The 21,328-nt window shown below is 39.5% G+C and overlaps 3 protein-coding genes across 4 annotated transcripts; 1 reads left to right on the top strand and 2 right to left on the bottom strand.

The window, feature by feature from the left end:
* The first annotated feature begins 930 nt into the window (after positions 1-930).
* Positions 931-4,941, top strand: LOC101159027 (N-acetyllactosaminide beta-1,3-N-acetylglucosaminyltransferase 2). The gene is made up of 2 exons (XM_004073636.4): positions 931-1,711; positions 3,472-4,941. The coding sequence occupies exon 2, from the start codon at positions 3,476-3,478 to the stop codon at positions 4,838-4,840; it is 1,365 nt and encodes a 454-aa protein (XP_004073684.1). The 5' UTR covers positions 931-1,711; positions 3,472-3,475; the 3' UTR covers positions 4,841-4,941.
* Positions 4,942-8,926: 3,985 nt separating this feature from the next.
* Positions 8,927-11,463, bottom strand: eif1ad (eukaryotic translation initiation factor 1A domain containing). Its single transcript, XM_004073566.4, has 5 exons — positions 11,303-11,463; positions 10,720-10,838; positions 10,489-10,597; positions 9,574-9,682; positions 8,927-9,505 (listed from the first exon to the last, which is right to left on the bottom strand). The coding sequence occupies exons 2-5, from the start codon at positions 10,804-10,806 to the stop codon at positions 9,292-9,294; spliced, it is 519 nt and encodes a 172-aa protein (XP_004073614.1). The 5' UTR covers positions 10,807-10,838; positions 11,303-11,463; the 3' UTR covers positions 8,927-9,291.
* A 1,048-nt stretch (positions 11,464-12,511) lies between these two features.
* On the bottom strand, positions 12,512-20,431 carry LOC101161416 (cathepsin L). 2 transcript variants are annotated; one of them, XM_004073565.3, is made up of 14 exons: positions 20,000-20,431; positions 19,071-19,181; positions 18,696-18,777; positions 18,126-18,181; positions 17,974-18,046; positions 16,864-16,977; positions 16,622-16,770; positions 16,437-16,533; positions 16,247-16,327; positions 14,831-14,950; positions 14,657-14,721; positions 14,045-14,135; positions 13,844-13,902; positions 12,512-13,091 (listed from the first exon to the last, which is right to left on the bottom strand). In XM_004073565.3, exons 1-14 carry the CDS (start codon positions 20,246-20,248, stop codon positions 13,017-13,019), a joined length of 1,422 nt encoding a protein of 473 aa, XP_004073613.1. In that variant the 5' UTR covers positions 20,249-20,431; the 3' UTR covers positions 12,512-13,016. The 2 variants fall into 2 exon arrangements, with proteins under 2 accessions (XP_004073613.1, XP_011478802.1); XM_011480500.3 differs by having other exon boundaries at positions 18,126-18,184; positions 20,000-20,417.
* Positions 20,432-21,328: the final 897 nt, after the last annotated feature.

The following is a 21,328-nucleotide window of genomic DNA, read 5'->3' as shown; positions in this document are numbered from 1 at the left end:
AACATACCTGCTGGCTCCAAAAATGTTCACATACAAATGTCAGCATGTACACAATACAACTCATGTTCACACACGCATACTTATGCCTTCAGACAAACTAGTGTGAGACCTTTCATTCAGTCACGCAAACTATTTGTGCAAAGGTGAGAGAGCACCTGTGCTCGAGTTTAGATAGAGTGGTTGCCATAGAAACCGTGACTCAGACCAATCGCTGCTTGCCGATGATTTCCGATTCCAATATGGCGACTGCATTGCCTTTTTTAATGTTAGAGTTGGAAGTAAGTCATTTTCTCTGGATGATGTGGCACTCACACAATCCAGCTCCCATTTACAGTCGATTTTTCTTCATTCAAAAACCAAAGTGACCTTTGACCTCACAGTTACTAAACCAGAAAGCTCCATTCATCCTTAGGGCTGTCAATTGAATGAGGGTGTGTCTGTTTCTGAGCTCTTGTGACACCTTCTTTACACCATGGAAAAACAGATAAGTCACACCAAAGCTCCTTTGAAATGTTATGGAACAGTAGTTTGAACTGGGTGTCTCCACCTTGTCCAGTCCAGCAGCTGAGCAAACATAAGAGCTGAAGGCCTCTAATGTTGGACAGATTTTACTGTGTCAGTAGGGGGTTAAGAACTTTTGGACACACGAGGTGTATATTTGTATAAACCCCTTTAGTATTTATGGATAAACTTTATTTGTATTGATTATGTTTGCATTTCGCGTTGGACCAGACAGAATCGAGCAGAATGAGAGAGAATGGGATTTTAGAGATGGGTGCAAAAACTAAATTAAAAACGGGGAGGGGGGTATATCATTATTGCTGTTAGAGGCAGATGTTAGTCAAAAGGGTTGGGTTCGTCTATAAACACACTTACCCACACACTCTAATATTACAAACATACCTGTTGGCTCCAAAACACACACAAATATAGAATAGAAACTTGACAATGTCCTCCAGGGCTTGAGCGTAAGACCTCGGTGAGGGCGGGGTTTCAGAAACGAGGCCTTTGCTGAAAACTAATAATCTACCAGATTAATAGGTTTGTGTCTATGGGAAACATGCCAAACTCTCCGTCTTGACAAATACTCTCCAGTGATCATGTCAAAAGCTGTCAAACAGCAATCCAATTACAGACACAGAGCTACGTTTGTCCTTTTTGTGGTAAAATTCTTTTACTTTGTTGTTGCGCAAGGCGGATCACACTGAAAATAAAGCTCACAATAAATATTTCGTTTGCAAAAGTCACATAGTGAACCACCATGAATTCCTAGAGAAGGTGTGAGCTGACTCAGCTTGTTCTATGTTTAGCTTTTTAGGATAATACAGCTTTTCAGTTAAGATTTTGTTTGGAAAAACAGGTCAAAGACACATTCCTTTGCTGTAAAAACTCATCATAGGGATTTTTTAAATTACATTTACTTCAACCTTTACACATTTTTCCCTGGGTGTCGTAATGTTTTTGCTGATTGAGTAACTGTCAGAAGGTGCATCCCACCTGAACACGCCCCTTGGCAGTCGTTGCTGCTACACCATGTATTAACCATCCCAGCAGCCTCACAGGCTTCCAGAGCGTGCTTGGCTCACCACGCAGAAGGAAGTGGACCTTCAGTCAGAGGACCAGCAGTCAGAGGACCAGCAGAGAGCAGGCATGAGGACCTGCTGCACCGACAGATAGTTTCAGTGACGCAAGAAGGCTCTGTTGATAAAAGGTAAGCTAAAAACAATAGATTACAAAAGTCCAATTATTTTAGTTTTTGTTACAGTGTCAAACGTTATATTTTAGTTAAGTTATAGTTGTTAAAAGTTATATTTTCTTGTCTTCTAATAACGTTTCTAGCCTTTTTATTTAAAAACATTTTTAAAAAACATTCATTAGTTTTGAAACCAAATGGATTTTAATTCAGCGTAATTTATTATTTATATTTAATTTATAACAATTTATTATTTACAGTAAACAAATGAATGTTAAGACTTAAGTTCCTGTGAAAACCTGAAACTTCAGGCAAAAATAGTGAGAATGGGGGGTGACCGTGCTCATGAGACTCGTTTTTCCACTTCTAAGAGTCTTTCCCAATCTTTTCCTTTATGCTTCAATTCTTTGTAAATCACACTTGACTCTCTCTGACCTTAGAAATGCAGCAGAACTTTGAATTCACAAACCTAAGGCGTGTTTGTCAGCATGCTCTGAAATATTTCACTTTTTTTTGTTTGGAAAGCTCAGCACGTTTCACATGAAACAATCTGAATTTTTGATTAAAAAAAACGTTTTGAAATATGTTGCGCTAGGGAAAGAAAAAACACAAATTCACTCTGAATTTTATTCCACAAATTAAAATTCAACAAAAATGGATTTTTTTTTATTTCTGTTGTAAGTGTTTAGTAATGTTTTTGTGGTTATATTTATCTGATATGATGTTATAGCTCGAATTTAGAAATGTATTTATTTGATGTAAAATGTATTTGATCTATTCAAATGGTTGTTTTCTATGTCTTAAATGTGAGTCGTGGTAACTGGATTTAAAATTTTCTGCAAACGTTTCAAAGAAGATTTTAAATCCAGTTAACTTTAAGGCAATGTCACCTGGATAAATGAGAACATTTATTTACCATATTGCTGCACATTTTAGGGGGGAAACCCCGAAAATGTGCAGGAATATTTGACAGCAGCAATGAAAAGAGAAGATCATTTTTATCTACCTTTAAGGATTCTACATGTCCATGTTGCATTAAGTTTAATTTAATTTACTTAATTTAAACTTAATTTAAAATTCAAGTTTTCTTCTCTTTACATTTAGTTTTTACTTCAGCCAATGGCTAAACCTTCTTGGAGTTGTTACTGTGGGGTCTCCTAGTCTGGCTACACTTTGAAATTTGTCAAAAGTTCTTACCCTATTGCCAGACTTTCGGTTAGTAAAATAAAAAAATCCGCCATCCGGGAAAGACAATGATCTTACCAAGAATTCTTATTTGAAGAAAAAAATTCAGAGGCATCAGCAGTGCGTGACTTGTGGGTTTATCTGGAACTACGTCAGAGATTAAACCAGAATTACGAGTGAGTTTTTTATGTTCTGGTTTTCAGAGTTCATTCCTGACACTCCATAAAAATATTTTATTGAAAAAAAGGAAACAAAAATCTTTGTAGACATTTATTGATCCTGTAATCTTATAAAAAAAATATAGTCCTCATAAAGAATTGTTAGTAAGGAAAAAGCTCAACTTGCATTATGTGCATCAAACCACTTCAGCTCCAAGAATTACTTTAACATCTACTTAAATACAAAAGTACTTTTTTTTTATAGAAATAAATTCGGGTTAAACATCTTTGGTCCACTTTTTTACTAAATGTTACGGAAAATAGGGTCAACTTTCCAATTTATCCAAATTAAATTGTCTAGAAATTTTTACTTCAGACAAAAAGAAGTTGATCCATTTTTTTCCAAGTTTAACCAACTCCCTTTTTGTTTTTCAGCTGAATGGCACGGATCTGTCGGCTGCGTAACGTGTTGATCTGTGTGGGCACGCCATGTGTGCTCATGCTCCTGATGTCCGTCTACCTCACCTTCTCCTTGTACATGGTGTTGAATGCATCTGTGGAGAATATGAAAAACTACAACAGCGGCCCTCTCTTTGTGGCTCCAGGAACAAAAACAAACGGCACGTTCTGGGAAAAAGAAAAGGCTATTTGGAACCAGCTCCAAAGAGTCGTGGACCTCAACTTCAACCCCATCCTGTATCCGACCCAAGCCAAGGCGGAATCAGAGAGGGTCTACTTGAATGAGTCATTTCTGCAGCAAAGTTTCTCTAAAGTAGCAAACATGGACTCCATGAAGGACAAGTTTGAGAAGCTACCAGAGAACATGCTGCATTATTCCAGATCCATGCAAAAGAGGAGCTACCCCGTCCTGATCCAGCCAGACAGGGCGTGTGGAGCCAAAGCGAGGCGTGAGGATCAGACGCCTTTCATTCTGTTCGCTATCAAGTCATCAGAACTGAACATCAAGAACCGACAAGCCATCCGACAGACGTGGGGTCAGGTGGGATGGGTGCAGGGGCAGAAGAACAGCAGCAACAAAGAAGAAGAAGAAGTAGGAGGATACGTCCGGAGGGTATTCTTACTCGGCAAAGATAACTCCCAATTTTCCTCTCCAGATTTGACTGAACTGCTGAAAGCGGAGAACAGACGTTACGGAGACATCCTGCAGTGGGACTTTGAAGACACCTTTTTTAACCTCACCCTGAAGGACGTCCTCTTCTGGAGCTGGTTCTCGCGTAACTGTGGTCAGACTCTCTTCGTCTTCAAGGGCGATGACGACGTCTTCGTCAACACTCCAAAACTCATCTCCTACCTCCACGAAGAGCTGAAGAAACCGCACGCGCACGCCACCATGAAGGAATTCATGATCGGAGACGTCATAGGAAATGCGATGCCGATCCGAGGGGAGACCTCCAAGTACTTTGTGCCGGACAGCTTCTACAAGGGCATCTACCCCAGCTACGCAGGTGGAGGAGGGGTGGTGTACTCGGGCCATTTGGCTCGACGCTTGCACTACATCTCTAAAACCGTCCACCTGTACCCCATCGATGACGTCTTCGTAGGGATGTGCATGCTTCGCCTGAACGCACTCCCCATCCATCACCCTGCTTTCCTCACATTTGACTTCTCCAGAAAGGATATTGAGCAACCTTGTTTGTACCACACCATCCTATTGGTCCACAAACGAAGCCCGGAGGAGCTGCTCCGCCTGTGGGCCGAGCTGAAAAAGACCCAGACGCAATGTCGGGACGTTCCTCTGCGGGCGCCGGTTACAAAGAAACTTTCACTGGAACCACCAAGTTAATGTTTGAGGGCCTAACTATGGAAGTATATGTGTCTAAAATGTAAAAATAAAAGTCAATACCGGAAATGCTTTTCTTTTTCACGTTCGTTGACTCAAAAATAAAATGAAAAATCAATCCGCCAAGCGGCATTTTCGTTTTTTCTTCTTTTGATTTTTCATTTTCATTTTGAGTCAACGAACGCATTGTGAAAATGGAAAAGCATTTCCGGTATAAACTTTCATTTTGAAATATGAGACACATATTCTTCCATACCAGAGGGCCTGCATATCGACACCACTGACTTGAATCTTGATAACTTTATCTGCAACACTGTGACCCACAAGCATAATATGAAAGTGTTTCCCTAAAGAAGGTAGAGTCATTCAAGTAGAAATTCTGTATTTATTCTGCATTTTATCAGCCTTTTTAAAGAAGCATTTATTTTTTTACAAATGTGCATTTGTGGATTAGAATTTCACAGCTTCCGTTCCTTTATTCAATCCACTTTTTAAGGGTTGTTTGTATTTTCTGGTGACACATGAAGGCAGTTTAGAAAGATTCTGTTCAGGGAAAAAATGATGCACTCAACTACATTGCACAAGTGATGAGTTATTTTCCTTTGTTCCTTCTGTCACACTCTGTGTTTGTCATCATATCCTCTCTAGTGATCGCTGAATCAGTCTAAACCAGCTAATTTAAACACAAACAGAACTCACAGACACGTTTCAGAAAATTTTTATTGAAGTTTTGTACAAACCCAGCTGTAATTTATTTTTTAATGTGAGGTCAATCGCCTTTTTTATTTTGAAAAATAAACGTGAATGTTAATTTGAAATTTAGAGATTTCTTTCGTACGGACAGAAGGAACATTTGTGATGAGAAATATTTATCGATTAAAATTTGCTGCAGGACTTGAGTGTAAAGTCAAATGTGTTTTTGTTTTTTAATCTTGTATCTTGTTTCTTTTGGTTTTGGAGGGAAATCTGGATTCATTTTCAGTCGGGTTCGTTTTGGTCCGCTTTTTTCTGGTAATGAGTCCTGCAAAGGAGTTCTTAGAAAAAGTTAGGAAATCTTTTTGCTCAAACCTGTTGGCTATGGATGAATGGAGCTGTACTGCTGAAGGAAGATGCAGAGTGAAAATGTTTTACTTGTCCTCCGAGTTTCGATGTCATCAATTGGCTGAAAGAACAAGTGAAAGATACCTGCATGGCGTTTCCGCCTGAAACAACTCCGACGGTGCCAGTAGGGCAGCTGCAGGGTCATCAGCCAGGGGCCACCCTTCATTGATGCCACGGTGGTGGAGCAGCGGCGGAGACGTCTTCCCGCCGCCCCCTGCAGCTGCCCCTAGGACCCATCTTTTTTCCCCACAAACTGTACTTCCTCCTCAACCAAAAGTGGAAACTGTCTTTTTTCGCCTCTTCCCCCAAATCCTTGGCTGCCTTCCTTAACTTAGACCTAGTCACTATCTTCATAAGCCGGAGCTAGGTGGATGTTCCAACAAAGCCCCTGCTGCAAACCTCCACCGGGCAGATGACGGCATTCAGCTACCACCTCAGTGTATTTGTCCATTTTCCTTTCGTATGCAGCCTCCCTTTCTCCCTCCCAAGGGATTGTGAGCTCTGTCAGGATTACTGCTTTGGCTGCAGAGGACCACAGGATGGTCGCAGAGAGGTGGTAGTTATCTCTGGTGGGAACTTGAGCTGACGGCTGAGGTCCACCCTTATGTTCCAGTCACATCCTGGTGTTAGCAGTGATGGTGTCCCTCTCTGGATGGTGTTTTGTTCTCCAGCTGGTAATCTCACGCAACTTCACATCAAGCGCTGATAGAGGATGAATTGATAGCACCACACTTGAACTACAGAGAAAAATTGAGAGGTAAACAATGTAGTGGCTGATTCCCTGGTTACATTTTCTGAACTTTGTGGTGTTTTTTTATGTGAAGGGGTTTTGTATTTTATTTTGGTTTTGGTTCTAGTTTTCTTCAAGAAGCGCTGCAGTTCTTGAAATTGATAATGGACTTCGATGGAGCCTTTTCATTTACTGTGTCGTTTCTTCTCAATGAAACTTCCACTTTCTCTGATGGTTAGTCTTTTTCTTGTGTGTCGTCCGATTTTTTTGGGTTGTCTTAACAGTGGCTTTTGCTTGAACCGATGTTTATTTTAGCCCTTTTGTTCTCAATGTCGTTCTAGGAACGTCCACAGTTGAATGCAGTTTGATCCAGAGGTCAAGCCGGTTCTGTTGTGTTCCATTTGGCACTCCTTTCTTCTCTCAACTTGCTTTGTTTATGTCGGTGCAGCTGATGAGGAAGATGATGAGAAAATGTTTAGCTCTTTCAGTTCTGCGAAACCTCCCCTACCTGTGGCGACAGTTTCCAATCCCACTCATGTCTCACCTTTGTGGCTTCTCAATCGATGGAAATCCCGATTTCTCATGAAAATTACTTTAGTTTTGTAAAAAATGTCAGAAACTGTAGATTTCTGCTGATATATAATGTGGCAGCACGAATAAAAGGTTCAAGAACGCCACCTGGGGTTGCTCAGCCCCAGAATAAGAAAGGCAGGTGTAGGTCCTGTTCTAAACCAAGGCAGAGGCTGTGGTTTGCTTTAAAACATAATTTATTAGATTTCAGTTAAAAACAATGTTAGGAAACCCCTACATAAAAACAACAATCCTTGGTAAAAGTCAGTTAAAATATTCTAGAGGGGGCGCTTACCAAGGTGGTTAAAACAACGTAAAAACAAAGCAAACACGCTTGTTGTGAAGCACTGCACACGTGATGGGAAACCACACAGCACACTGGGATCCACCACCAGACACAGCAGTCCACCACCTCGGCCTCCCACCTCCTGAAACAAGAATAAAATTGACAATTAAACCCACACAATTAAACAGTAAAGATAAAAAGGTGATCAATGTTCATGGGCGCTGGGTAAGCCGCCCAACCACCGCTGATCAGCTTGTGGGAGCCGTTCACAGTCCGGTGAGACGCCACAGCAATGAGAGGTCTCCTGTGTGAGCTGAGCATATTGCTCCAACCAGTTCCGTCGTGGCGGGCAGTGGCAGTTTTTGATGTGGGCGAGGTGGGCGGTGGCCCAGGGCGGCACTTCATAGGGGGCTGCGTTGACCATGCCTGCAGCGTCATACTCAAAGAAATACTTACTTCAAAGAGGAGGCTTTCAGCTTTTATTTTGAAGGGTTAAACCACCGCCACCAAATTAACTCAAGTGTGTCGCACGCAGCCACATACCGGTAATTGGTAGGCATGTCCTACTTACCACAAAAAGATGCTGAATGACTTCACAGATACCAGTGTAGGGGTGCAGAATTTTCGTTAACCCTTGTGCTATCTTAGATGACCCCACCCTTGCATTGACGTGTTCTCCCTACCATGACAAAGGTGGATAAAGGTGGAAAGATTTCATGTAATCCATGGACACCAGTGAAGATCACAAATCATTAAAGAAAAAAGGTTCAGAGGACTGTCTAGTGGGTCTAGATGACCCAACTCCCAATGTTAAAGTGCCTAGGATAGCACAAGTTAAACTGGCTCTACAGCTCAGAGGAATTCTCTTAAAAAAAGAAAAATGCAAGAAAGTCTCAAAGAAAAAAGAATGAAGACAGAATGTTAAAACTTGAGTTTGACTGGATTTGCCCCAAATTTAAATAGTTGTTCAGGAGAATCCAAAACTGATCAGGAGGATCTGAACGCGCTCAGTAGCTCCTACTCTCCTCTGAGTAAATAATTGACTCGGTTAAAAAAGAATGGGAAATAATGGTAATTGAAAAATACAGACCATAATAACCTTGAAAAAGACTGCGTGAAGATATGAAGTCTTCAGTCTATAAATGTCACTCAATAAGGAAGCCTGACATTTTTAAAGAATGACACCAACAGCTTAGCTGTTGAAGAATAATTACAAATGTCATGAGTCATATTTTTTATGTCCTAAAAATTGGCTTCTCGGTGCCAGCAGGTACTTCCTGTTTGGAACGCGAGGGAGGAAGAGTTACTCAGTCCAACTGTCTAATACTGTTTATGGCTTCTCATTAAATAATCAGAACGCAACCAAAATCAAACATAACAAATCCAATCCAATGATTAAACATAATTTTTTAACAAATAGCATTTATTTGATTCCATTAGAGAAAATACGAGAACCGTCAGCAAAGATTTCCTGTTTGTCATAGAAACATGGCTCCATAGGAGATTTGCTGAAGAAGAAAAGCAGGAATGTGAGGAAAACAGCTGAAATTATCTCATCTGGATTCTTGCTGAGTTTCTATGATCACATAGAGACCGCTTCATGTGGAAACCATACATAAGGTTTCATAAAGTTCACTGAATGAGATCAACTCGCCAACAATCTGACCAGCAGGGGGAGCTGCTGCACAGAAGCCAACATTTGAAATCTTCCTAGATTCAGTCAGTCTGTGGTAATTATCAGTTCTCCATCGACCTTCATCGCTGCAGCTAAGAACCATTTTCAGTCACTGGTTTGTCCTCTTCATCAGTGTCGTCCTCCTCGCTCTCGCTGTACTGGTAGTTACATCGGTTTGTGTTTACAAAAAGGTCGCTGTCGTCCTCCTCGGAGCTGCATCCTTCCTCTTCCTCATGTTTTGTCTCCGCGTCCTCCTGACGCGTGTTTTCGTTATTGTGTGGCAGCTTCTCCGTGAAGCCCTCAGGCCTGGAGGGGAGCAGAGAGAAGCATGAGAGCCCGAAGCGACGCACACGTCCTTGTGTCTTCAAACTCACCAAAGCTGCTGTTTCTGAAGGTTCTGAATGTGATCTTTGTAGAGGATGAAGCTGATCTCCGCCTTCACCTTCTCTCCCTCCTCGATGGGATCCACAATCACGAAATCGCCTGAAAGTCGAGCCAAAAACACAAACCCCAAGAAAACGTATTTATAAAAATGACAGAATAATTGATTTCTATGACCAGTTTTTGCTGATCTAACTTCAGAATTTCATTACCTGTTCGTCTAAATTAAACAAGAAATTAAATTAATTTAGATTTAAAGGTTATAATATACTTTTAAGAGTTGTGGCTAAAATATGTAGTTTTTTTAGATGAGGAAAAACTGTTGTACTGTAATTTTTACATGAATACAGTTTGCTGAATAAATAAAAATAAAAAAAATAAAAAATGTAGGCAAAATTAATTTGTGATCATAATTTAAAAAGCTTTATTAGAAAATCTAAAAGTTAAATGCAAGTGGAACAATTCCAGACAAGAGTGTTTCCAAAAATGTGCTGATAGTTGATGTGCACAAACCCCCCTTAAACCAAAATGATGTCCAGATATTTAGGTTTGAAATACCTGAACATCGTTTTTATAAATCTGAAAATGTTCTTGCATTGGCATATCTTCCTTCTAGCCTGAAATCCAATCAGTTTTATGCACAGTTCTAATGTTCGAATGGTGTTGCCTCAACAGACAATAGGTCTTAAAACCAGGGAATTGAATCCAAGACTTCCATGTTATGAGGTTGGTTTGCTCTCCAACAGCCCCTCCTAAATGTATACAGTAAATCGACAATGTGTAGTTGCTTGTCTTTCAGCCTTAAGTCAAACCAAACACGTCTTTCTCTCCCAAAACCTTTTTTAGAGCAGTTTCAGGCATGTACATCTATAAACATCAGGAATAGTAACCGTTTTATAATCCCGTACCTCTCTTGATCCAGATGTTTTTCCGGAACTTGGTGGGCATGCTCACCAGGAAAGTCTCCCCCTGAGCCGTGACTGCTTCGTGCAGATTGTTGCCTCGACTTCCAACAACCTGAGGATGTGCAGTGGATGAAAAAAGGGAAGGAGGAAGTTTTTGTAAGATTGTTAACATTTTTTTACATTCCTGTTGATCTTTAATTATTAGGACAGTATTCTGCAAAACACTGAGTTCACCTTTACAATCTGCTGGTTTTCTGTCGGTGTGACAAAATCTCCAAGAACTTCCTTGACAACATGTTTGCGTTTGGTGGCCTGGGACATTATAGACAGTCAAGTGGTGCTTTGGTCGCCAGCTAACACAAAGAAAAGACAAAAAAAACTTAAAAATTGAATTTTTAGTATTCAAAGTTCAAGTTAAGATGCTTTTTGTTTTTTTTGTATGCGACACGATGTATAGTCTGAGGTTAAAATAAAGTTTGCTTCATTTAAATACAAAAGAGTTAATACTTTCCGAGGTGAGGGGGATCGTTGTGCGCATGTCAAATCAAATGTCCACCAAAAATTAGCAAAGCTAGCACTAGCACGGACAGAAATATCTCAAAACCCATTTCCAACCCATAAGGACGAAACTTACATAATTGGTAAGGGGAAAAGCATTATTATTATCATTGTGCAAGTTACCAAATATTTGTTTTTCCTTTAAGCTATATATACAATATATATATTGACATTCGAAATTTAAATCAATAATGCTAACGACTTAGCTGTGTAAGCAAACATTAGACCGTAACTTTTTTTCGTTCGTCGGTTTATTTACCTTGGAAAATAGATAATATTCTTTCAAAGTAGGATTTGAACCGGCAAAAGAAAAACTGAATAAAAACGGAGCAGAAATATTAGGACTTGAACAGAAGTTTTAGCCGTTTAGAGTCGCGTGCGGTTGTTAGTAAAAACACGGTGGAAGTAACCAAACACTTCCGGTATCACTGTTTGTGTGTTCAAAATAAAAGAACCTGTTTTGTTCACTTTAAATAGTAGTGCCTTTAAAAGGAATGATAAAACCCCATTAATGCTTGTTTCTTGTAAATAAGAATGAGTATAATCCTCCACATATCACAAATGTCACCAACATTTTTTTAAACTTTTTTTTTTGGTTTTGTTCAAACATGTTTCTTCTGAAACACCAATGATTACTTCCTGAAGTCTTGCCATGACCTGTAGGAAATGTAGTTTTTAGGCCATGAGTAACGTTCAAGATCACCAACATGACAAATTCAGATGTGCCAAATTAATGTCTTTTCTAGGTAAAAATTCACCATTGTAGACTGAAAAAGCGTAAACACTCTCCCTCTCTCTCTATATATATATAAAACTGAGGTTTTCGCCTTTTATATATATATATATCTATATATCTATATAGATATATCTATATCTATATCTATATCTATCTGCAATGGGAATGATTCCATATACACACATATATATATCTATATAGATATATATATGTGTGTATATGGAATCATTCCCATTGCAGATACTCTCCAACTGGATTGTTGATTTAGTCCAGGATTCCCCTTAAAGTGTGGAAAGACTTATGCTAAAGTTTATCAAGTACCATGTAACCCTTGTGCTATGCTAGGCACTTTAACGTTGGGAGTTGGGTCATCTAGACCCACTAGACACTTCTCTGAACCTTTTTTCTTCAATGATTTGTGATCTTCACTGGTGTCCATGGATTACAAGAAATCCTCTTCACCTTCATCCACTTTTGTCATAGTAGGGAGAACACATCAAAGTAAAACTGGGGTCATAGAATAGCACAAGGGTTTAATATAGGAAATCACTGAAATCCCTACAATAGTTTACCAAAGTCATAGTTAAAACCACCTCAATATCCAGAGGCACAAAAAGGTCAAAGAGCTACATAACAATTTATTAAATAATGGAGTGAACACATGTATGCATTTCTGGTATTGAATTTTATTTTTAATTATGCTCCAGAAAAAAACTTCCATACACAAGAGAATTAATGGTTCCAATCTCTTTATTTAGTTTTTGCCCATAATTCATCATTACAGCAGTCAAAATTGCATTTCAGGTGTGTAGTATTGTGTAGACCCCAGTAAAACCAAAGTACTAGTCTTTCAGGAACACAATAATACTTCAAAGAACTTCCAGTTAAGCTGAAGAGGCTTCAAGCTTTGGGCTCAGTCACTGCAAGTGGAAAATGAACTACACTCAATACTGCATTTTTACACGGCATCTCTATAAATTGCTGGAGGAAACCTGCTGGTATGAATCATGCACACAAAGCTTGTTTTAAGAATACTGTAAAGCTTGATGAATTGGAGTTTTCACTGGATAAAGTGACAAGGAAGAGGAGGTCTGAAGTTAAATTGTGCAACTTTGTTTAACGGAGTCTTGGATTGTAGTCTTCATGTGTTTTGTAAAGATGATAGAGCAGAACAGCAGCAGCAGCGGTGATGTTAGCACGTCTCCATGTTGGAATGCGTCTGTAGCTTTGAATGTGTTTAGTTGATTACAGCGGATGAGCCCATCCTGTTGATGCCACAGGCGTTGGAACCTCTTTGCAGGTAATAGTAACCCTAGAAAAATAGATAAACAAGCTTGAAAAGAGCCACAGTGTAAATGAACAAACGGGTTGGTAGTGGCTGTATTCACAGGTCGACATCAAAGGTTTTGCATTTAGAACACCTGTTTTTTTTTTTTTACAGGTATATTACATTTCATGCGTAATCTTTTACTTTATTTATTTAAAGACCCACTCAGAAAAGAGTCGTGCTTTTTGTGTTTTTAATATGTTCCTGTGGCATTTTTTGGATGATGGAGAGCATATACTGTATAAAGAAAATGAATCTTAAAATTGCATTTCTGTGTATTTCCTTCTTCAAATTGTTGTGAATCAGGAGCGGACACAAAAATGCCATTTGAAAAAGAGCATATTTGTGACGTAGAAAATAGTTCCCTGCTCCGATCCATTCTGATTCACTAATGGACGACTAGATCCTCGTACGTCTTTGTTTTCCTCGTCTTAGCTGGCTCAAAACTGTTAGATTTGGGGTGTGAGGGGCTGTGAGCTGGCAGGAGAGCAACAGAGAGCTCCCAATGATGGGTGACGGGAAGGGGGTTGTCCCACACCAGCAGTCCCGCCCACAGCTCAGAGGCAAATTTCTAATGAACCACTGCCCCTCTGCAGACACTATGTCATAGAAAACGACAGATTTTTAAAATTTGGCTAGAAACGGCATAATTTTTTATTAAAAGACCACTCGGAACACTTTGAAAATAGATCAATAGATGACCGGAGTGGGACTTGAAGAAAAAGTTTGTATATAACCTGCTCGCCATAATCCTCGCCCCAGCTGTTCTTGATGGCCCAGAATGGGATCCCATTACCTAAAAAAAAACAAAAAAAAACAGTTTATACAAATGCATTTTACAAAATTAGTATTGTTTCTGTTGATAAGCAAACAAACGGAGGGCCTAAAGGATCAAAGTAGTAAAAAATAGTGAGGATAAAGTAGAATAAAATCCTTACGTTCTCCATATCCCACTAGGAGAACGGCGTGGTCGATCATCCAGGGGTTGCAGAAGATCTTCCAAGGGTGAGAAACGCCCTTTTTATAGAACTAGAAAGAGATTAAGAAAAATACAGAACTATGATTATGGACAGATATGTAGATATACAAAATGTAGAAAAGATATAAATGGTATAGCTGTTAATACTTACAGTAAATTTGAACTGTGTGAGGATGCATTTGGGTGTGTTGGGAATTAATTGAACTAAATGAGTGTTTATGCAGCAGAATGTGTCAGATCTTTCCACGTGTGTGTGTGTTTACCTTTGCATGAGTACCTATATGTGTGTGTCCTACAACGAACGTGTATCACTAGAGAGGGAACAGGACTATAATAGATGTGTTAGTGTAGTAGGAAAATTGGTCTAGGGCACCGGGTAGAGAATTAATACGGCTTTTACTTCTGGCCACTCCCTTTCAGATATTTGTTTTGTTTTTCTTTCTTCCCCTCAAAGTATACGTATGAAATAAAACATCATCAACTACGGGAACACAAAAAATGTGAAGTAAAAGGGCTAAAAACCAAAATAACCATCCATTTATAGTTGAAACTGTGAGATAAAATGTCTCACCTGCATTGCAAAAGCATTCAAAGCCACAGAGATGGGTCCATTCTCTGCCAGCCAAGCTGCGATCTCTGAGGAGAAAGACAAAAAAAAAAACGTGAAAGGAGAACGTCCACCGCAGACTTGTTCTGTCTTTAAAACAGACCATTGACACGAGCCAGTGGGTTTTGCTCCTCTTACCCCTCTCATCTTTGGGGAGCTCCACAGAGCTATTGATGTAGGCGGCCACCTTCCTGTTGGTGAAGTCGCACTTCTGCTTGTGTCCTGTGTAGGAGTAGTCTGTTTCGCTCTCCAGACCACCTGAGGTGCAGCAGGAGGAAGGGAACAATCAGCATGAATTGCTAGAAAACATAACAATAAAAAACCAAAGCTGGCAGAAGTATGTGCAACCGATGATTAGACTTCCCAATGTATTTATGGCATTCCGCAAGGGCCAGTGCTAAGCCCCTGACCCTTTGTTTTCATAAGCCCTTTTTAAAACCCACACTTCTCTTTATTCTGCCTTCGACTTTTTCTTTATGGCTAAACTTCCACAGTTTTTTGTAAAAGCAAATGTAAGAATACTTTACAAGTAACATTTAAAGCTAATAAAGATCATAAATTTAATTGTTTGTTGTGGTCAAGATTAGGTTATAATTTGACAAAGGATCTGAACACCCAAGATTATTAAAGAGGGAATAAAATCTGGATTTTTGTGTCAGTTCTAGATTGCGGAAACACTTCACAGCAAACAGCGTTTTTGTTTTTTTTGCTTAGCAAAAGTGACAATAATCTAATGAAAATGTACACATTATGGGAGCCGAAAAGCATTTTTTCCTTAGGAAGAAAAAGCAGGATTTAATCACTTGTTGTCATTTTTGTTACTCCCTTTTGAATATTATTTTAACGCTTTGACCTCTGTAGATTTTTTTTTTTACTTTCATGTTTTTGACCTTTTATTTGGCAGCCTTTTTTCACTGTTAAACACGTCTGAATTCAGCATCATGCTTAAGTGAACATGTCTGACAAAATGCAAATAGAGGTTTTTTTTAGGTAAGACCCACCTTTTTAACATGGCTTTTAGATCATCTTTTCTAATTTTTTTCTCGTTTCTCATTTTTTCCTGTATTAAATTAATTTACTTTATATAATTAAACATATTGTATGTATGTAATTTCAACTTCTGATGATGATCTTAGCCTCAGTGTTTCCCTATGACCTGTTTAGTCTGTGGTTGTTACCGTGGCGATCGCCCTAACTGGGTCCGCCGGGGTCCAGCACTGCATCCTCACAGCTGTGGTGTGGACTATGGCAGAGTTCCTGTTGCTCAGCTGGCTCCCGGTGTAAACAGATTCCCACTATACCGTTTCCTCACGGCAGAAGCCAAGGCTTTAATTATTATGCCCGTATACATTGTGTGTGGGGTCATGGGGTGCATGCGTCAATGAAGAAGAGGGCAAAGGGGTGGGTTGGTTTTCATATGAATTTCAGTGTGTCTTGTTTTTTTATGGTTGTAAAGAACTTTGTGCTGCTCAAAGCTCAAAAAGTGCATTTTAGGAATTTAAATTGCAATGACAACGAGATATCTGAGGTTGCTTCAGAGTCGCCGTTCCTCACCCAGCTTCTCTATGGCCTCATAGGCGTTTGACGGCAGCCCGCCCCGGCATGCCTGGTCCAAACCGTCACAGTCAACCAGCTCTGAAGAGGATGGATCGATAATTCAGTCAAACATTCACTAACTTCATTTTGGATGCTGTTGTATAACTGCAGTGTTGGTGGTAGTTTGGACCTCGGCAGATGTCTGTACCTTGCTCAGAAAGCGACAGCAAAGTTCCATTTTTCAGGAACCACTGACCCTCGATGTTTCCTGTGACAGAAAAGGCCCAACAAGATCCACACATCCCCTGTAGAGCACACACACACACATCAGCAGGGATACACAGCAGACATCCGGTCGTCTTCCTCTGTAGGAGGTCTTCTCCTTGTTTCCACCTGGTTCTTAACAGGGCTGACGGCTCCATGGTCCCTCCAGTCCCAGCTGTCAGGGGCGGGGGTTTTGGCGGGAGGAGCTGGTTTCATTCCCCGGTGGAGCGTCCACTGACTCAGCAGGGGGTTCAGGTATGTGGAGCGAAATTCCTCCTCTGAGGAAAACGCAGACGAACAACCGTAAAACCTTTATAATGTTAAAGACAAAATCTGGGTCTTATCATCAGAATCTGGAAGCAGACACGTACCAGTCAGGTCACTGAACTTGGTCACTCCATATTCAGCCGAACCTTGATCCAAAGCCTGGAGCTTCTCGGCTGTCTTCAGGTTCTCCTGGAAAATCTGTAAACGCCGTTCAGCCTCTGACAGACCAAACAGAGCAATTTAGAATGAATACTTTCCAAAAACAACACATTTATTCAGCTTTTTAGGACTCTGCAGCTTAAACTGTCACAAAGGAAATCATTATTTTTCAGTGCAATTCTTTTCAACAGCGCACTGTGCTCTGCGTCCTGATTGGTTGCAGACAATTGTCAATCATTCTCCTGCATACAGAATGTATTCAGTTTGCCAAACTTGCATATTTCTTTGATAGCAAGCATATCTTTGTTTTCATTGTATACTCATTTGCAGTATATTCATTTGCACATTTTTTTTTTTTTTTCTTTTCTTTATTTTGCACATTTCTTTTGCACATCTCTTTACCTGCACTGTTATGTAAATAGCTCTTTAAATTATACCACATTTTCCTTGTTCTCTTTTTTATTTTTATTTATATTATTCTTACTCTTTTTTTCCTGTCAGTTGTTATGGTAACGAACAAATTTCCCACGTGTGGGATCAATAAAGTATTTCTGATTCTGATTCTGATTCTGATATACAAATTTCTCCATGAAGGTTTGAACTTTGAGTAAAAGTGTAAAAATGTTAATGTATGTCAGAGAAAAGTGCATAAAATGCATAATGCATGGCTTTACAGCCTTAAGACATCAAATTCCACTTTGTACATTTTAACTATCACAAGTTATTTTTAGAAGGAAAAAGAGGAAACACTGTACACTCATAAGTAGATGCTGCTGCATCTGAAATGTTGGACTTATGATCGAGAACAGCACAGCCTTTCCTTCCTAATCCTTTAAAGAAAGCAAATCCTGGCACACAATAACTTCAGCTGATTTTTGAAGAGTTTACATCAGATGGCTTTAAAAGTGCAAAATCCTGCACACAAAAAAACTACAGTTATTTGACACTTAAAGGTAATAAATGGGGACTGTTTGGAGAATTTTAGGATTTCATGCAGGCCGGACACGACTGTTGGTATTTTTAATCAATGTGCTCTGACTGCGGGAGCCACTCACCCTCCTGACTGCTGTAGTCCTTCTTGTACTTAACCATGAAGTCTTTAAACTGGCCCAGAAGCTGCACAGACTCCTGTCAGACGGAGCAGAACAATCAGGCAACAAGTTGGGATGCTGGTCTGTCGTCCACCTGGAAGACGAACCATTCTTACCTCCACAGGTTGGCTGTTGGTTGGTTCCGCCACCCTGTTGGTTTCTTCCACTTCAGCTGCTTTGAGACAGACAGATTCCCTCCTAAATGTTCTATTTCTATGACTTTAAAAGGGAAACGACTACATTGATTTTACAACAAAGAGTAACACAAATGTTACTAATTAAGCAGGATTTCAATATAAATGTATTTACAAGAATATTTTATAGAAAGTCATTTTAAAAAACTAAAGGTGGATTTCAGATAAAAGAATTAGACATTTTAGGCATCCTTAACCTCAATAAGCTATTGAACAAATAACATTTATTGGAGAACGTCCAATTCAGCGAACGAGTTCAGGCACTGCAGTTATCATGGTTTGCATTCTTTCAGCCAGTTTTGCAGGATTAGTAATTCCTGCCACGTGCTGCTCCGCCAGCGTGCAAACAGCTCCTCCAATAACAAGGCAGAACTGACTTTAGCTCCTTTGGGAGAGAAAACCGCCATTCCCTGTAATCCATAGGTGAGGTAGGAGACATCTAAAGAAGCGGAGATGTCAGCCAGTTCAGATGCTGACACGCTGCTGACTGACCTTTAGGACTGCACTTCTGCTTAAGCAGGGTTGAAGTGCCCTGCCAGGGGATGTCCCACACTTCAAACACACACACCTCAGTCTGAAACACAAAAGCACAAAGGAGGACAAAGGTGGCGGGCTTCAAAAGTCATTAATCTGGAGAATTAATGCTAATAATAGAGGACAGTTCTCGGAAGACAAAACAAGTTCAACTGTTATACAATTCTAGACTGTTATTTCAGGTCAAACTCATGACTCAAGACCATATGACTGTTGACAAATTTGTCAGACTGAGAGAAAAAAAAATTCTCATGTTTTTTTTTTTTTTTTTTAAAGTGGCAGTAAACATTTTACAAGCACATTAACAGGTGACCTCGAAAAACCAAATCCTACCTTCAGCTTCTGAGTCTCTGGATAGAAGTCACATGTCCTCACCATGGCGGATTTCTTACAGAGGGTGTTGCTCAGCTCCACTGTTATGGTGTAACGGATTCCTTTAACCAGCTGCATGATTTTTAAACAAAACAAGAATTAGTAGCATGTATTGAAATGCATCATACGTTATTACGCATTTATAATCGTTTCCCTGAAATTAGAAAAACGGTTGCATTTTATTTAGGTATATTGTAGGTGAATATGAATCTATTGGTTCTGCAGTACCTAGGATTTTCATAACCAAATATATAAAGTTCTGAAAATCAAATGTCACATAACTAGTGATAAAAACTGGAAAAAAAAAGTTTTCTTTTAAGGGATGAATTAATCAAAATAATAACTGAAGGTAGTTATTTGCCTGAAAAAAATGCATGAATTTGAAGAAAACTGAATAAATGGATCTGATGAATTAATTGTTTGATATTCATAAATGTACATGCTGGTGCATTTTGTTAAATTTTATGTACTTCTTAACTTTTTAATTTTATTTTGGATTTCGAAACTTTTTTTTTTTTTACAAATAAATAATCTTCACCAGAAATATTGAGAGTTTATTAAAAACCTAAATTATTCGTACTAAACGTACCAAAAAAAAAGAAACAAAATACATAATACAAAACCAATTTAGCCATTTGTTTTCCATGACTTATATTTATGTCCACCAACTTCCGCTATTATTTTGAAAATATTTCATCTTTTTTCTAGTTTGACGTTGATGACGTCAACCAGCTTGACGCATGATGTTTGCAAATTATGTCAAATCAACAGGGTTCTAACGATGTAAAATGCGCTGATTAAAAGTATCTTTGGAAAAAATAATAGTTTTAAATTGTAAAATGAAATAATTGGTAAAAATAAGGTTACAGTGACGCAATAAATATCTTTACCTGTTTGGTGGCGGAGACAAACCGGCTGATTTTGCGGAGGTGCATGGCGTTGGAGCCCCGGTTGTATCGCTCCTCTGCGAAAAGCATCACCTTCTTCAAGCCTGGGTCGGACTCATGAACTCCAATGGGAGATCCCGGGGGCCCGAACAGAGGCCGGTCGAGATCTTCTCCCAAACTGAGCACCGAACCCAGCACGGCGGCCAGGACCATCCATGGGATTAGCGCACAGCAGCGGAAACCGACCGACATGCTGACCAGCGGGCGTTGATGGGGCAAAAGGGATCGGAGCTCAGCGTCCTCTCAGTTAAAAAGGCGAATGTTTGTTTTAAAGTCTAAATAAAATCGATAATGGGCTAGATGTTGCGGTTATACAAGCAAGTCATCCTTGTTGTTGCCAAACATATGAAGCTGATTGTGGGAGGAGCCTGTCAGGGGCCTTCTTAAAGAGACAGTACCCAAATAAATCGAAAATCCTGATGAGAGTTCACTATATAGACGTCTCTCAGTAGAATTACACAAATTTGTAGTTACAGGTCTTAAAATCGCAACTGATAAATCACAACTAAATAGTCATATATTTAATTGCCTCCCTAATCAGATTGAATGTTGTGTCAAATGCTGCATTAACTTATTTCTAAGCATCATAACAAGACACCTATTCCCAAAGCAGAAGAAATCCATTAAATCAAAATTATGACTTAGTTATCTCTTATTTCTGACCTTGTAAAGATACCAAGTCAAAACGGAAAAGAAGATTAAGACGTAGTTGAGCTTTTTATTTTATTTTGTATTTTCCATCAATCAGATCCTTCAAAAAAGAAACATTAAGCCTATACCAACATTTATAAAGTATTTATAAAGTAAAAACAAGCAACACATTCAACTCATAAATAATACCTCAGTATATATTTATATGTGCAAATATTTACGAACCATTTTTTGCATCAGTTTAGCCTGCTTTGCATTAAGACAGTTTTATAGATTACGTTCAATAAAAAGTAATTGTTTAGACCCTACATCGGGCTGCACGGTGGCGCCCGATGACGCTTTTGCCTCACAGCGAGAAGGCCGTGGCTCAAATCCCAATTGGGTCCTTTATACGTGGAGTTTGCATGTCCTTCCCATGCATTCATGGGTTTTCTCCAGATCCTCGGCTTCCTCGCACAGTCAAACACGCTTCATGAGTTAATTGGTTGTGTGCGTGTGGGAGTGATTGTCTGCCCTGCAACAGACTGGTGACCTGTTCAGGGTGCAGTAGCTGGACAGGCACCGGCAACCCCGTGACCTTCAAAGGAATATACAGGTTATGAAAATGGATGATTGGACTAA

This window comes from Oryzias latipes, chromosome 10 (genome assembly GCF_002234675.1).
Source record: "Oryzias latipes chromosome 10, ASM223467v1".
Taxonomy (NCBI): Eukaryota; Metazoa; Chordata; class Actinopteri; order Beloniformes; family Adrianichthyidae; genus Oryzias; species Oryzias latipes.
The sequence above is the reverse complement of the archived record's forward strand: the minus strand, read 5'-3'. Positions and strand labels throughout refer to the sequence as shown.

Excerpts from the sequence above, each read along its gene's own strand:
- LOC101159027 (XM_004073636.4), top strand. The coding sequence starts at position 3,476 with ATGGCACGGATCTGTCGGCTGCGTAACGTGTTGATCTGTGTGGGCACG.
- eif1ad (XM_004073566.4), bottom strand. The coding sequence starts at position 10,806 with ATGTCCCAGGCCACCAAACGCAAACATGTTGTCAAGGAAGTTCTTGGA. Across the intron at positions 10,598-10,719 it reads AAAACCAGCAGATTGTAAAG|GTTGTTGGAAGTCGAGGCAA; the intron begins GTGAACTCAGTG and ends GCACATCCTCAG. Across the intron at positions 9,683-10,488 it reads AAACATCTGGATCAAGAGAG|GCGATTTCGTGATTGTGGAT; the intron begins GTACGGGATTAT and ends CTCGACTTTCAG.
- LOC101161416 (XM_011480500.3), bottom strand. The coding sequence starts at position 20,248 with ATGTCGGTCGGTTTCCGCTGCTGTGCGCTAATCCCATGGATGGTCCTG. Across the intron at positions 18,778-19,070 it reads CAGAGACTCAGAAGCTGAAG|ACTGAGGTGTGTGTGTTTGA; the intron begins GTAGGATTTGGT and ends TTTGTGTTTCAG. Across the intron at positions 16,328-16,436 it reads GCTGTCGCTTTCTGAGCAAG|AGCTGGTTGACTGTGACGGT; the intron begins GTACAGACATCT and ends CATCCTCTTCAG.